The sequence below is a fragment of the Rhizopus delemar genome, genomic scaffold (assembly GCF_000149305.1).
Source record: "Rhizopus delemar RA 99-880 supercont3.5 genomic scaffold, whole genome shotgun sequence".
Taxonomy (NCBI): Eukaryota; Fungi; Mucoromycota; class Mucoromycetes; order Mucorales; family Rhizopodaceae; genus Rhizopus; species Rhizopus delemar.
The window spans coordinates 1,926,424-1,942,784 of NW_027137831.1; the positions used below are offsets into that span (position 1 = coordinate 1,926,424).

The 16,361-nt window shown below is 34.0% G+C and overlaps 7 protein-coding genes across 7 annotated transcripts; 3 read left to right on the forward strand and 4 right to left on the reverse strand.

Moving 5' to 3' along the window:
• Window positions 1–272: 272 nt before the first annotated feature.
• Window positions 273–2,108, forward strand: RO3G_07500 (uncharacterized protein; the record flags this gene model as incomplete). Its single annotated transcript, XM_067662090.1, has 7 exons — window positions 273–506; window positions 586–674; window positions 726–1,031; window positions 1,084–1,195; window positions 1,243–1,276; window positions 1,417–2,039; window positions 2,085–2,108. The coding sequence occupies 7 exons, from the start codon at window positions 273–275 to the stop codon at window positions 2,106–2,108; spliced, it is 1,422 nt and encodes a 473-aa protein (XP_067518191.1).
• An 820-nt stretch (window positions 2,109–2,928) lies between these two features.
• Window positions 2,929–3,753, reverse strand: RO3G_07501 (uncharacterized protein; the record flags this gene model as incomplete). Its single annotated transcript, XM_067662091.1, has 1 exon — window positions 2,929–3,753. One exon carries the CDS (start codon window positions 3,751–3,753, stop codon window positions 2,929–2,931), a length of 825 nt encoding a protein of 274 aa, XP_067518192.1.
• Window positions 3,754–5,345: 1,592 nt separating this feature from the next.
• Window positions 5,346–7,374, reverse strand: RO3G_07502 (uncharacterized protein; the record flags this gene model as incomplete). The annotated part of the gene is made up of 5 exons (XM_067662092.1): window positions 5,346–6,258; window positions 6,357–6,443; window positions 6,628–6,715; window positions 6,767–6,877; window positions 6,936–7,374. The coding sequence occupies 5 exons, from the start codon at window positions 7,372–7,374 to the stop codon at window positions 5,346–5,348; spliced, it is 1,638 nt and encodes a 545-aa protein (XP_067518193.1).
• Window positions 7,375–8,238: 864 nt separating this feature from the next.
• On the forward strand, window positions 8,239–8,905 carry RO3G_07503 (uncharacterized protein; the record flags this gene model as incomplete). Its single annotated transcript, XM_067662093.1, has 5 exons — window positions 8,239–8,248; window positions 8,345–8,481; window positions 8,528–8,653; window positions 8,712–8,791; window positions 8,848–8,905. The coding sequence occupies 5 exons, from the start codon at window positions 8,239–8,241 to the stop codon at window positions 8,903–8,905; spliced, it is 411 nt and encodes a 136-aa protein (XP_067518194.1).
• Window positions 8,906–10,457: 1,552 nt separating this feature from the next.
• Window positions 10,458–11,269, forward strand: RO3G_07504 (uncharacterized protein; the record flags this gene model as incomplete). The annotated part of the gene is made up of 4 exons (XM_067662094.1): window positions 10,458–10,639; window positions 10,692–10,869; window positions 10,922–11,058; window positions 11,107–11,269. 4 exons carry the CDS (start codon window positions 10,458–10,460, stop codon window positions 11,267–11,269), a joined length of 660 nt encoding a protein of 219 aa, XP_067518195.1.
• A 383-nt stretch (window positions 11,270–11,652) lies between these two features.
• On the reverse strand, window positions 11,653–12,963 carry RO3G_07505 (uncharacterized protein; the record flags this gene model as incomplete). Its single annotated transcript, XM_067662095.1, has 4 exons — window positions 11,653–12,233; window positions 12,287–12,505; window positions 12,582–12,792; window positions 12,940–12,963. The coding sequence occupies 4 exons, from the start codon at window positions 12,961–12,963 to the stop codon at window positions 11,653–11,655; spliced, it is 1,035 nt and encodes a 344-aa protein (XP_067518196.1).
• A 1,008-nt stretch (window positions 12,964–13,971) lies between these two features.
• On the reverse strand, window positions 13,972–14,265 carry RO3G_07506 (uncharacterized protein; the record flags this gene model as incomplete). The annotated part of the gene is made up of 3 exons (XM_067662096.1): window positions 13,972–14,044; window positions 14,086–14,130; window positions 14,192–14,265. The coding sequence occupies 3 exons, from the start codon at window positions 14,263–14,265 to the stop codon at window positions 13,972–13,974; spliced, it is 192 nt and encodes a 63-aa protein (XP_067518197.1).
• Between the last annotated feature and the right edge of the window lie 2,096 nt (window positions 14,266–16,361).

Sequence of the window (16,361 nt, forward strand, 5' to 3'; positions counted from 1 at the left end):
ATCATAAAAGGCAGTAGAAAGAAATATCATGGTAGCTTTAATTTGCACATGTATGCTTATTTCTTGTCCTTAATCTATATTCTTTACAAAATGTAAGAAATTGCCTTATTTTAAGACAAGAAAAAAAAAGATCGAACCACTGCCCATATTAAAGCTGTTTCATTATGTTGTAAATGCGCTTTTAATGTAATGCTGACCTATAAAAAGCTCAAGCCCTACCTATTACTTTTTATAGAATTAAAAGTGGATACTCCTTTTTTTTTATATTATTAATGCTACTTTCAAGGTCATCGTTTTTATGTTTAACATTAGCACTAGCAGGCTTCTTAAGAGCATTTCAACTGTATTTATCCTCTACTAAAGATCTAAGAACTTCTAATGAAAAAGACCATTGGTATTATAAAGGAATGCAAAATCATTCGCCAACAAAAGGGATTGATCCTAACTTAATCAATCATGCCATTTCATTGCGAGATACAACCGACAAATTGTTTTACTTTGTTCAAGTAAAAAAAAAAAAAAAAAAAAAAAAAAAAGAGGGTAGCTTTATGATAAACAAAGAGATTGACTTGACCGATTGTGTAGGTATCTGATCTTCACATATCCAAGTTTCAACCCAAGGGCCATACAGTTCATTTCTTACATTTTCTTCAATCTTCATTACCTGTGATCAAGTAAGATATCCTTCAATATTAAACAACTATATAATAATACTTCTTAAATAGACCAGAGTTTGTTGTAGTCACTGGCGACTTGATTGATGCTAAAGATAAGACAAGAATAGTATCAGCTCAATATTTAGAAGAGTGGCAAGTGTATAAAGCAGCTGTTGAAGAAGGAGCATCAAATACATCTTGGTACGATATGAGGGGTAATCATGATTGCTTTGATACAGTTGGTTGGAAAGCAGACAACAATTTGTACAAAACCTTTGGAAAAAGCGCAGACTTGTTGGACGCTGGTAAAGGTGTTTACAGTTGGAAATTGACTAAAGATTTTGGGGAGTATAACTTTGTTGTTGCAGATGCTTGGTAAGTCAAGAAAGATATGAAATACAAGAATGTTTCTTATATAGCTTATTAGTCCAAAGAAGGGTCCTTCACGCCCATTCAACTTCTTTGGTTATTTCACAACAAATACAATGAATAGACTTGCTTCGATTATTATACCAAAAAAATATAATCATACATTCTTGGTAAGAAGAAGGAAACTTGCTGTATGTATGCTCTGATACTTTCATAGTTTTCTCATTATCCTACTACAACCTTGTTTACTGGTAAATCATCTGATGGATACACATTTAAAGATTTAGCAACGCACTTTAGCGCATATTTTTGTGGTCATTTGCACAGACTCACAGCTGGTAATAGGGTCTATCTTATTCAGGAACAATTTATCTTAAAATTCATCTTCTAGGCATGGGTGATACATTAAAGTCGTATTATACAAGTACCGATTCTTTGGAGCTAGAACTATCGGATATGAAAGACCACGGATCTTACAGAATTATTGCAGTAGACCATGACTTGATCTCCTTTGTCGATGTCGATTTGCCTATATCACATATACCTACCGTTCAGAATGAAGATGAGATAGTGCCCTTAACAAAGGATGGCAGAATTATTTGGCCTTCCATAAAAATTCATCCAGCACCCGTTGTACTGGTAACAAACCCAAAAGAGTCCAAGTATACCTTACCGACAAAAGAGCCCTTGGAACTCATCCGTAAAAGCACACATATTCGGTTCTTAGTGTTTTCTGAACATGAGCATACACAACTGAAGGTCAAAATATTTGTAGATGGTATGCGCCATCCTTTCTCCTCCCAATTTGTAGGAAATGATGACTTACCTCTTTGGACTTCTGTTTGGGAACCCAGCGACTTTGATGATTTTGAAACGCATACGATTAGAATTGAAGTGACAGCACCCGATGGACAAATAGGTACGGGTGATGTTAGTTTTAGAATGGATGATATGAGGGTTAAGATTCATGGAGGTGTTGGCGAATGGATTACTTGGATGAATATATCTAGTTTGGTAAATAAGATACATGCGTTTACTTTTTTCTTTTTTTCTTTTCAGCTTATAATTCCTCTTCTCTGGTAGCTTCGCTCTCTATGTATATTTGCCATGGTCATGATGATATTAGCTATACTGGCGCCAAAGATATATAATGATTATGAAGAACAACGTCTCGTTAGCCAAGCTACAGGCTTAGAAAATAGACTTTTACTTTATGTTCATGAGATTGATTGTGGAATTTATCCAAGCATTTATGCTTCCATTCACAAGCAAGTATACATCTGGACCCATCGATTTTTACAATTTCCCAAAACACAACCCAGGGCATGGTATGTCTCTTTTGTGTTTTTATTAGCCCTTCTTGATTTGCCTTGGTTCTGGGCAGAGTTTATACCTTCAGGGAAATATCGACATAATGAAGGAATGGGGTACTTTTATTTGTGGGGCCTTTATTTCAGCGATAAGCAATGGATTCCTGTGGATACATGGCTATATGCCATCTTTGAAATAACTTTCACAGTTGGCGTTTTTATTTTATATTTTGTTTGGAAATCTTCTGATTTGCACCTATTTCAATGTAAGGGGTTACATGAAGAAAAGAAATCAGGGCCATTCTTGTACACTCGACTATGGTTTCAACCATTTGTCGTCATATACCTTCTTTGGCGCGCTCTAGGATTAGTGGACCTTGCTTGGTGGTATGGCGGTGTATGGCCAACTCTAGTGTTTAACCTATTGGTATGGTGGCTAGTCGCTGTTGCATATTTTCTATTTTTCGGTAAGGATGGTATTGTTTCTTTGATCAAGTCAAAACAAAACGGAGAAATCATTGCTCCACACCTTGAAATATGTCAGGCTTGCTCTCGTGAACAATAATATATAAATAAATAGAAAGAAAGTTTTATTATTGATACTTTTTCTTTGACCCTGTCTTTCTCTTTTTTGGAGCTGGTATATGAACAGGTTTATCAAGAATACCGTTTAATTCATTTAATATTGTTTGTTGAATACCAGGCGATTCTAGCCAAGATAGGATTTCAACTGCTGGTCTTCGATCAAACGGCTCTGATCTTAGACACATGCTCAAAAGTGCTCTGCAAGTGATACCTGGCACTTCACGGTTTATCAAAGCACGTATATTGTAATCGTCCTCAAGTGTTTCACGCAGCCCTTTAAGATCTGTATCGAATATGCCAGGCCACGGTTCCATTCCTGAAAGCATCTTCCAAACAAGCGCACCTAGTGCAAATATATCTTCTGCAGCAGGATCAATTAAATAAGGAAAGAGCGAATGATCGTTACGATTTCGTGGTAAGGTCTTTATGGATCTATAAAACCGATATCCGTGATCTGGCTTGGCCATAACAAAAGGTAAGCTTTTACACCATATAACAAGCTCTTCTGCAGTCTTTGGCTTCACTTCATCTCTATAGATATTCATTTCATCCGAATCGACCCACCATTTGGCAGCATCTTTTGGATCAAAAAAGACTGCTTTTCCAAAATCAATCAAAAACAAATCAACGCCAAAACTCCCATCATCAAGCGGTTTAAGATTTTTTGAATTGACCATGAAGTTAACAGTGGATATATCACGATGAGCGATATTGAATTCATGAATGGTGCTAATAGACCTTAGTACTTGCGTAATCATATGTAGTCTTTGATGTGCTGATAGTTTGGGGTGTAGTCTCAAAAATTGCTTAAGGGTCATTTCATACCGCTCCATGGTTATGCCTATCACCTCTGTTCCATCATCTTTCCAAATGATTTCTTTTACTAGGCCGATATGATTTCTGTTCCGTAAAGTAGAATAGCTCACTATCTCGTTTATACGTTGCGACACTGTGGATCGTTGAAAGGTTTGAACAACTGTCTCATTGTCTATAAAATAAACCTTCTTAAAATATCCTTCTGCGTCAGCCTCCCTATTTGTTCCATTTTTGTATTTTTCATTATAAACAGCATCTATGTTTAATTTTATACAAACTAAAAAAAAAAAAAAAAAAAAAAAAAAGAGGTTAAATAAAAAGAGTCAATCTTTTTTTCAATTTACATTCTGCAAGCTCTTTCCAATAACGAGAAAAGTTGGATGAAATATCTTGCATAAAGCAATTCTTCTTTTTATACAATGTATGGTTGTCATCTATCTTTTCTTCTTTATCACGTTTTCTATAGACAAAGAGAGAGAGTACTTGTTAATTTTTTATAAGATCAAATTTACTTCTTTTTGTACCTTTCTCGTATATATTGGCTTTGTGAACCCATCTTATACCCAGAAATAGCATTTGTTACATACTCATCATAACATAACGTAAGAAAATCCAAGCATGAGCCCATAATGGCATTAATAAACTGACGTGTCATTTCATTGAATCTGGCTGTTTTTATATCCTCTTTTGTATTAAATATAATTTTCTTCACCGTTGAGAATGGGTCGTTAAATAAACAATTTACTAGGTTTTTGGACACTACGCGTTTGATTGTATCTGTTCTAGCAATCCTCACTTTGATCCAGCCTTCAAAACGGCCAGTCTCAGGATTATTCTCAAAATGATGAAATTTTCCCAAAGGATGAACGACTGCAATGTCGGCTGTTATTATAACGGTCTCTGTGTCGTCCTCAAAAGGCACTGTTTTGGTGTTGAAAAATAAAACGAGGATAGAGTTCACATTGTCTCTAGCCTCCAATAGCATTTCTCTGCCACTGTTCACAAATAATCGATGCAAAGGCCGTCCTTTGTCTTCTTTTAATGCTTCTAAAAGAGAATAGTGTACTTGCAATGAATCCCATTGAATGTTAACTGTGTACAACTGACTGTATAATTATAAAGATTAGTTTTATATTCATCCACTTCTATAAAAAAATTGATAACTTTTACACATGCCTTTCTTTTCGAAGTGTCATAAATTCATAAATAGGTGTATCGCAATTTTCTTCTAATACTTGATCCGAGCTATCAACCTATAGGCTTAGTTTTATGATAAAGGCATTCGTGTTTTTTATTTTACATACGCGTCTTCTTTTAGTGTTTCATAGAATGGAATTTTTTGTAGATCAGTTTTAAATTCTTCATAAGAACCGTAACCAGAACTAAACAACTTTGTTTCAATTTCTTTTAGTGTAAGCAGGTGTTCCAAGCTTTCTTTTTTTGAGTATATTTTGTCTAGAGCATTTATTGATTTACGAATAAGATTACTATCCAAATCAGTGTGTTCTTTGTTCATGTTCATAATTAATCAACAAAGAAGAAAAAAGGGGAATTTAAACCTTTTGATAAAATGCATCCAGAACGCAGTCACTGAACACAAATCTAAAAACTATTTTTTTTTATTTTGTTTTGCATCAGCAGTAATTTGAAACATATTTGGTTTATGAAACTTGTCTTCTTGCTTCTTTTTCACTTTCTTCACTTTTCCAGTGTCATACTCAAGGTCATAAGAATCAACCTTTTTTCTTTTAGACTTGAGCTTCTTTAACAAGACTTTTCGTTGGGGCTCTACAGTTGTTCCAATGTCATCATCCCAAGTGCCAATATTATCTTGAAATTGATTATCTGATATTTTTGCAAGCAAAACTTCTTTTACTTGAGAACTCTTGCTTTGTTCATTTTCCTTTTCAATCAGATTTTGAAGTTTATCTCTTTTAGATCTCATATTTTCATCATGGCTAACAACAATAGCAGCTTTGTTTTCTACCGTTTCTTTTTTGCTTGCCTCTTCAAGTGCTATTTTAAGCTGCTCTGCCCTCTCATTTTCTTCTTCATTATCGCTTTCATGTTTAATATACATTATTTCACCTTCATCTTCAGCTTCAATCTCCTTTTCTTGTTTTATTTCAACTTCATTCTTCTCTTCAACCGACTTCACATTGACTTTAACCGGCTCTTTTTTTTCTCGTTTCACAGGATCAGGCACAATATGATAGAAGAGCATAGAAGCCTTTTCAGCCAATAATCTATTTACACTCACTTGCTGTACATTTTCATTATCCATGCAATACCAAATTCCATTTGAGCTTTTCACGTAGGATACATAATGCCCATTGTGCAAACTCTCTCCTGTATGAACAATCACTGCATATAGTTCGTATTTCAACTTTACGTGATTCACTTCAGATTCTGTAACTGTTCGCTTTATATCCAACACTTGTTCAAATTTAATATATTTGCTGATCTTGCTGCTGTCAGTCGAATTGAACCGCTTTAATTGAATCGCAAGTACTTTGGGTGGTCTATATATACTTTTTTCTCCTTTAAATTCACCTTCATGCTGACAGCTTTTATAAAATTAAAAACCTATGTTGACTCTTCAAAAACAGAGTTTGCTTACCTTGAGCATTCAGTTTTCATGCTTACTTGCTCTTTAAAATGCTTTGTCAAACAACGTTCAAGCGAACTACACTGCAGAAGATCCAAACTTAAATCCATCATAAAATCATATTTGTTGTCTAATTTGTTGCATGCTGGACATCGAACTTTATTCTGTATGTACCCTCCAAACACTTGACATAAAGCTGTGGTTTGCTGAACAAGTTTGTCTTTAGATCTAACATTATTTTTATGTTATTTCCATCATATATGCAACGGCTTCAATTGTTTACCCTTTTTCCAGTATAAGAGAGCTTTGAATTTGGTCAAAGAAATATTTCCAAACATTATAAACATCTTTTGTAGTGGCATTTCTCATTTCTAATCAAAGAATATTAACAAAGTATCTTTTGTTAAAACAATCAAACATACGTTTTATCTTTCCAGCAAACACTCTAGGCTGTAATGTGTATGTTTGACCTTGTAAAGCTGTTCTAATATGATCTTCAACCGCGCAAGCAAAACAATGCTCTTGGCTTGCACCTAAAAGTAAAAGAAAATATTCATAAGGCTTTGTCAAGTGAAAAAAAAAAAATCTTACAATTTGAGCTGTGCCTTCTTTCCATACAATAATTTGCAAGTACAGGGGTATAAGTAAGTGTTTGTAGAACGGCATTGAGTGATGAAAGTTGACCAAGATCTTTTAAACCAGGACCAATAGGATGAATATTTAACCAACCAAAGTTAAGCTTATCTGAAGAAAACAATACTTTGGATGGAGACTCAAATCCATTAACATCTATTTTGTCCAACATGTTATTATTGTCTTCATTTTTGTTGTAAGCCGAAGAAGAATAAACAACGTCTGTTTCACCGTTGATAGGTGTAAATTTTTGTTTAAAGAGCTCTAATTTTTGATCAACATAGCGAGATTTTCTAAATTTGATACTTCTGTTCAACAAACTTTCAATATTATTCTTTTGTACTGGGTTCTTGTTCTTATTGAATATTTTGTTGAACTGATCGTTATTTTTTGTCATTCTGTTCAAGAGTAAAAAGAGTATGAAAATTTTGTCTTGTCAAAAAAAAAGGTCACTTCAATCAATTGTGTAACAGTAAGCGGAACTAAAGGCTGGAAGAACATGACTTGTCTGATTTCTAGAACTTTTCATATTGGACAACTAAACGATGAAAGATAATATGTATTTTAAGCTCATATTCTTTAACACTTATGCTCTTTAAAAGAGCATTTCGTTTGACACAAAGCAAATGTTGAATATTTTGAAAAAAGGTAACATTTAGTATAACACTTACAATGCGTCCTATTGTAAGATATGTATCAATTTTATCCTCAAATTTCTTTTTTTTTAAAAGTTTTTATAAAAAGTATTACAAAAAGGGTTTAAGACAGCAAATATAGTAAATGAAGTAGTTAATTGAATAAGAAGTCTAGGTCTTATGAAGGGAGTAGTCTGAAAACAATCGCTACACATATATTTAAAAAATATATTCTTTGTTTGTAGTGCAGAAAGCTTATATTTATCCATTAGTAAAGTTCTTACATATCTAGTTAATCAATAAAGAGCTGTCAATAATAATATCAGTAAACGATTGATAGTTTTATATTAAATTATGTCAACCCTGATGTTTCATTCTGTTAAATCATTATATCTTATTCTACTTGTGACAATAGCAAGCTTTTTATTCTAACAGTAAGATATCCTTTCAATACATTAACTTTTATTTCAGTGAATCTTTGGTCCTTTAGATTATCTTAATTTACTTATTTATTTGTACAGTTCATTCAATGTGCTGGTCACGTCACGAAACGGCACTTGAATAAAACTCTTGCAAAAAACTTGACAATTTTATTTTTCCTACTTTCCTTTTTCTTTAAATTTACAATGGCACAAGGTAACGCATGGTTTTAAAAATGAAACGTGCATGGACCTTCTTTTTGTTTCATGTTTCCCAACTTTCAAATCATAAACTAATTTAATATGTTTATAGTTCCTCGTAATTTTCGTTTGCTAGAAGAATTAGAAAAAGGAGAAAAAGGTCTTGGAGATGGTGCTTGCAGTTATGGATTGGCAGATGACGATCTTTTAATGCATAACTGGCATGCTACTATTCTTGGTGCTCCTCATGTAAGCTATAAACTATAAAGCGACGTTTTTCTAACTTTGTAAATAGTCTGCTCATGAAAATCGCATCTACAGTTTAACAGTTTATTGCGGAGACAATTATCCTAATCAACCCCCATCTTTTCAATTTGTTTCAAGGATTAACTTGCCCAGCGTTAATCCTCAAAATGGAAAGGTAAATTCATTCTGTTTTAAAAAAAAGTAAACAAAACAAACAATAACAATAAAAATAGGTTGAACCTAGTCGTTTACCATGTCTCGCTAACTGGAGAAGTAATTATACACTTGAAACCGTATTGACTGAATTGAGAAGGTAAAAAATAAAGAAAACATGGGGCGTTGTGTTAAACAACTTTAAATTTTCTATAGAGAGATGGCCACAGTGGGTAGAAAACTGCCCCAACCTCCTGAAGGTACAACTTTTTAAATAAAAGTAAATTCAATTGTATTTTATTGCTACGGAGTCTTAAATTACAGTGATTTTGCATTATGGTCGGAAGGTTCGGGACATTGTCATAGCAACTTGTATTTTTGCCTTTCTCCTTAAACTGTGCCTCTGAATTTGTTGATGGTCGATGGAAAAGAGAAACAAAGTTTAAATTGTGATTTAAAGCGTGATTTAAAGCCTGATAATGATATGACCGGGTTTATTTCGATTTTATGAGTTAAAGTTTTGATTCTTTAGAGATAAACTAAAGAGGGATTACTAAGAACAAAGGTATGGCTATATACAGTAATGAACCACCGAAAAAAGTGGACATAGTAAGAAATAAATTTGAGCTTTGTTACTAAGCTTCAGTAAAATTGATGTTGTTCTCCACGGCGCGATCAGAGCCTCTTTTTCCACTGCAATAATTAATGTGAGCGTCATGTATCAATGGGCTTGCTACTAGTTCTACATCAAAAATAGGTAATGATTGTACTAATAACAAGAATAGTAGAGCCAAAGAAGCAAAGATGAGTGAGTTCATTGTAATAAAGTAAAGAAGAAATAGGCAAAAAAAAAAGAGAGAGAAAGAAAAGAGATAACGAGGAGACATTAATATTTTTTTAGTTTGTGGTACTGCCCTAAAGAACTTGCTCAAAGATAATATGTGACTTTAAAAAGTGTGTAAGTGTATGACTCGGTTACTTTTCTATTTAGAAGTGGATCACACTAGCTTCATATTATGGCACGTTTTGCCAAGAAAAAAAAGAAGGCGGTTTATGTTTTTAAATAACAAAGCTAAAGGTTTACCGACGAAAACCACTTGTGGTTTCTATAATTATATTAATGACCGAAATGAGACCTTTATTAAATTGATTTATTTTAGGCCAATTTGTATGTTTTCATAACAAGGGTATTGTTAATACGGATAAAGGAAAAGGGTTTCTTTTTTTTTTAAAAAAAAATAAGACAGTTACAAAATATCCTCATAGTTCTTTAAAGACGCGTTTAATGAATTTATATTTGGCTTTTTCTGTACTTTGTTATGATTTCTTTGTACTAGATAATAGTTTATTGTATTTTAGTTCTTTTTATAACCTTAGCATTTGATCCGTGAATAAGCACGCTATATAAGTAAACCTTATATAAATTTGTAACTGATTAGATAGCCTTAGGTGTATGACATCAGTTAAACCGAGAATATTTTACCTTATGTAACCGACAATATAACCACACAAGTTTTTCTTTTATTTTGCTTTTATCAACAGCAGTAAAAAATGCTGCTCCGAATATTAAAGAGCAACAATAAGTTGTTTTTTCATAAGGAGTATCTTTTTTTATTAGCATAGTTGGGGTGTAGATAACATGATCTTTTCTTTCTACTCATTATTATTCAAATATCTTGACTATACGCGTACCATAACGACGCAAAGACTAGAGATCTGCATAAATATTTCAAATTTTGGGTATGATCATCCCTGTGGCTTAGCATGTTACCCTCTCTTTTTGAACTTTTAAAAATTACTTTTTATCAAAAATCCTCCACCAAAAAATGGCATCTGCAATTCCTGAGGTTATTAAAGCCAAAAAAACCATTGATTATTCAGTAAAGCATTCACTTCAAAACACTTGGACTTTATGGTTTGATAATCCAGGCAAAAAGACAGATGCTCAATCTTGGGCTGATAATTTGAAAGAAGTCAGTTCCATTGAAACTGTCGAAGACTTTTGGAGGTAAGGTAACAAGTGTAGTTCTTTTATAACAATATTAATTTCCCATGAAAAGTACTCTCAACAACGTTTGTAAAATTAACCACCTTGCTCCCAATTCCAACTTTCACCTTTTCAAACAAGGTATTCGCCCTGAATGGGAAGACCCTGCCAATGCTGAAGGTGGCAAATATGGAATTCAGTTTCCCAGAAGTAAAACAGGTGATGCTATTAATGATTACTGGATGAATCTTGTAAGTTATACAATGATATGTATATTTAAAGTAAAATCTAAACAACATATAGCTTTTGGCTGTTATTGGTGAGCAATTAGCTATAGAAGATGAAGTATGCGGCGCTGTAGTTTCTGTAAGAAAGTCCTTTTATAGAATTGCTTTATGGACTAAAACAAGTAAAGACGAAGAGCAAACCGAAAAAATCAGGTAAAATGCTATACATATATAATTAAAGAAAGACTAACAAATATAAAGTAAACAACTCCGAGATGTTTTAAATCTTCCAGAAGAGATTACTATTGATTTTGTACCCCATGTTGATTCTACTGCTAAAGTTGCAGCCACTTTAGCGTCTACAACTCTTGAAGAAAATGTAACAACTGAGGAAGAGTCGGCTACTACTAAAGAAGAAGCTTAAACTATACTTTGCGTATTATAAAAATATTCGAATGTGTGTGTATCAAATAAATGTTGTTTATATTATTGTAAAAAAAAAGTTTAAATAAACTTATAAATTCTGAAGATAAAGGAAAGGGAATAAATTAATTTATGCAAAGAAAAAAAAAAAATACAGTACTGTTTTTTATAATTTTATACGGAGACACTGTGCTGAGGTAGCAGAACAAAATGGACGCATCATATATTCTTACTTTGACTACAAAAATCAATGTTCGTTGAATAACAAGTTCATTGAGTATTCAAGAAGAATACTATATGAGAACATTATACTATTTAGCTAAAAATAAAATAAGAATATCTTACGTCAAGCAATAAAATATACAAAATAAAAAACTTTTTAATCTAGATTTCAAGCTTGAAAGTATAGTAATCAGGATCAAAATGATGTACACGAACATAACCATCTTCACCACCACTTGAATAACTTCCTCCATCTGGGTGAACAGCGATTGTATTGATAGGACCAAAGTGACCTCTAACACGACCAACTTCTTCTTCTAAAATCTTATGATAGAATCTACTTTCGAATTTACCCTGTCTAGCAGACGTTGTTGTTACATTCATTGCATCTTGACCACCACCAATAATAACAAATTCTTGATGCTTAGGTGTAATAGATGCAGAGTTGAGTGGTGTATCCGCAGTATAGGTTTTCTTTATGTCCAGTGTGGCGGCATCAATAATCTTTGCACTTTTATCTTTTGAAGAAGTAATAAAATATGTACGATCGCTGCTAGGTTGCATATCAGACAAAATGCTTTCATGTGCTTTGATGGACTTGATCTTTTCATTAGCTTTCCAGTCCCATTGACAAACAGTGCCATCTTCATGGCCAGTGATGATATACTTGTCTAAAGAAGACCATGAAGCTACAACAGCTTTCTTTCCATTGTTAATGATAACAACAATAGGTGTATCGGATTCTAACAAGTAGTTATGTGAGTATAATTTATTGTTTGGAAAGTACGAAACTTACGAGTGCCGTTAATGTCACTGTTAATAGGATAAACTGTTACAGTTCCTGAATAACCCATACGTTCTTCGGTCACACATAAAACCATAGAACCATCCTCACTAAATTCAACACGCTTTACTGCTGTCTTGAATTCCCATGTCTTCAAGCATCGGCCAGTTTGAACTTCCCAAAGTTTGCAAGAATTGTCTGCTGAACCAGTGACAAGTAAAGTTGAGTCAGCTAACAAAAAAAAAGTCAATCGTTGATTTTCATTCTACAACAAAAGAAGAAGAAAAAAAACTGGAATGTGCTATACCATTTACATCAATTGTCCAAATACTTCCTTGATGATCAGTATAGGTACCCAATCGTTCTCCATTATGAGAATACCAAACATTGGCAACTTTATCTTTAGAAACTGTAAAGAGTAAATCTCCCTCTCTATTGTACTTGATCTGTGTTAAAGCACGAGTATGACCTTGAAGTAAAATAGGTCTCATTATATTATGGCAAAGAAGAAAAAGGAACTACAAAAAAAAAAAATAAAAAGAGGCTTCAACTCAAATTTGTTTTCCGCTAAATCCGGACCGAACAATTTGTTACGTGTATGCCGCAGTTGCAAATGATTTTTCTTAACAACGGCATGAAAATTACTATGTTCGTTCATACTGTACAGCATTTCCAAAAATTAATGTCATTTTTTTGAAAATTTTATAATACAAATTATACAGAAAACGACATTTGGGTGCGACATTAATTTTTGGAAATTCTGTACAGTGTTTCCAACAAGTAATGACACAGCCAATTAAAATCAATGTCATACTTTTAGAAATGAAGTCACTTTTCTTTGTAATTTTTGGAAGCAGACAAGCTCCGACGATGTTGAAAAAAAAAAAGGAGAGCAATTTTTTTTTGTTCTCTCACATCACCTTGTTATACTTTCCATGCTACCAGAAGACTTGTTGCTGTTTCGCTTGGATCTCAAGCATAGATAGTAGCCGCTCTATTTAAGGGTGGCCAAAATTTTTGGAATATCCACCCTTAAATAGAACATATCCTTAAATCGAAATTCGTAGCTGTTAAAAAATTGAAATCACTTAATATGTGTTGTAGCTGCATTATATATATGTTTGTACAACATGTTTCCACATAGGCCACTGTTGGTTGATATAGATTTGGTAACTGTGTAAGAACATTAACAAATCAAAACTTGCTTAAGACTTAATCAAAGTTGCTGGAAGTATAATATACGAATCGTAGGCTCAAAATAATTTTGACAAGAATAAATATGACATAACAAAATTTATTTTCTTTGATTAGATTCTATCTATAAAAAAATGTCTAATAATAAATCTGTACGCCTTTCTTTCTCAAAAAATTGAGCTTTTGGATCAAAATGCTACTGATCGACTTAACCAAACAGAATTAAGTGAATGGACTATGAAGAAATTCAATTTAGATCAACCACTTGCCTAACAGACTATATCAAACATTCTCAACAATGCTGAAACGTTATATAGTAATATTAATGTTGTCAATAATGGCAAAAGTCTAAAAACAACACGCTATCCTCAACTTGATGAAGACCTATTGCTTGAGTGGAGTATAGAATTCTTGAAAATGAAACTTCATTTTCTTCTGGATGGCTAACCAAACTTTTTAAGCGAATTGGAGTAAAATGCAGGCCAATGCACAGTGAAAGTGCCTCAGTAGACATCACTTCTGAAAACATTCAGAACGAATTGAGGAAGATAGAAGAACTTCTTGGGCCATATGATCCTATAGATATCATGAACTTTGATGAAACAGGCTTATATTACCAGCAACCACCAAGAAGAACCATACGTTCCGAGTCGCTTGGTGGCCTAAAAAAAAAGTAAAGCTCGTCTGACAGTTGAATTGCTCTGTAACTCGGATGGGACTTACAAAGGGCAACCAATTGTTATCGCACAATACAAGAGCCCCAAATGTTTTAAAGCAAGAGCTAGTTTGTCATTCATGATTGCAATTGGAAAAGAAAAACATGAAATTGAATACCATTATTCTACTAATGCTTGGATGACAACATGCGTGAAAAAGTTAAATGTTGTCTATGGAAGACAGAATCGAAGAATTGCTTTTCTTTTGGATAATGCATCCGTTCATAAAATAAGAATTCTGCTCAACAATATTAAATTGATATTTCTTCTAGCAAACACGACTAGCAAGCTACAGGCTCTTGATGCAGGTAAGCTATTATTTGTTGATAAAATGCTATATAAGCTGTCTTTTTGTTTTACAGTTTTTTCATTCATATTTTGTATACACAGGAATTATTGACAACTTTAAGGCATACTTCCGAGCCCAGCAGTACGACCGTGCTTTATGTCTGTATATCAGTAAAAAGTTGGATAATCCGAATGTTTACAAAATGAATCAAGCTTAGGCTATGTTTCTTCTAGCTAATGCATGGCTTAAAGTAAAACCAGAAACAATAAAAAACTGCTGACAGCATACAAAAATATCGGCATTTAAAGAAAGAACAATTTGTGATTTTGAGCTAGTGGAGTATCCAACAAGTGCTTTGCCATCGGAAAAGGAGATTGTTGCCGGACTAAATGGAATACTCCCAGATCTCCCTGGGAACTTTGACAACAAGGTTACTGATGTTAGCTAGTTGAACCTTGAAGCAGATGAAAGCGAGATGATAGTATGTTATACAACAAGCACTGCTAGTAATGAAGAAACGGCAGAATGCAACATAGATGAAACAGAAGAAAATGTTAATACAGAGCAAGATGAGCAGCGTGTCGATATAGTAGAGTGTAAAAAACAGTTGAGAAAAGCCTATGAAACTATTCTCATGTATGAAGTTCCTTTGGACGATCTTGATCGTAAATTACATCGTCGAATTCGAATGAGATTAGCTGACACTTGTGCTGAATTAAATAAGACAAAAAAGGAAAACAGATGTTCGATCTTATTTTACAAAGGTAAAAAATTTATTGTTAGAGTGCTCCAAAAAACTATCACTTATAAAAACTTTTTCTATTTAGTAGTAAAAAATATTTGCGTTGCACCCTTAAATAGAATAGTGGTATAGTAGTACTTATGCTGGGGACCTATGCTGTTCTTTAGAAATACACCTATAAATAGAAAATACCCTTAAATCAGGCACCCCTAAATAGAGCGGCTACTGGTCCAGGTTCAGATATATTCACCAAGTACATTGCTCAAGACCAGCGAGTGGTCGACTTAGTTACGAACGCCATCTTCCATGTTCCCGCTGGCACCTACATCAGTACAAGCACGCTCTTTAAGGACGGCACCAATTGTGACGCCTTGTATATTTCTGTGTCATCCAATTTGTCAGGCCTACCACCGATTATTCTCGAGTTTCAACGAACTGTGAATATGGAATTTTTATGTAGAAGTACCAGATGCTGCTTGAATACCTACGACCGTTTCTGCTCCTCGCCTATATTAGCGGTTTTTTTGTACTAACGGCATCCCCTTCCATCCTTCACAGACACTTACAAAGTCCCATTCTATCCATTGCCTCAATATGCACCGCCGACTACAATTGCCTGAAACGATAGTGGATCCTCTGTCCTTCCTTCTGAACAAATTACCTCATCGAACTCTACATTCCTTTCGAGCAGTCCTTCCTTGGCCCCTCAGATGGCCTACTATCTGTACCATCCTCCATGAGTTCGACTACTTATGCCATGACAAGATTCCGCCTTCACCACCACCCTATACTGGGCAAAGACTCCTCGAATGGCTTCCCAATGTCTCCCGCTAGTGTTTCTTACACGTGTCACCGTTTCTTTCTCTTAAACATTTTTACCCTTGATCCCATAAGGGGTTTTTAGCTTCCACTCATTCTATTTTGATCTGCCCCGGGCGAAAACGATGAAAACTAAGTCATCATGCGCCCATTTGGGGGTTTTAATCTTATTTGTAAATAAAGTAAATGTTTAAACGTACTAACGGCATCGCCTCAACTTCAATCTCAAACAATATCACTAGTCACCATCGCTTGCCGTATTGTCAAGCAGTCCCCTGTTTCACCTTTGCTGACGACGAATTATGATTACGAAAGACACCATTCAGC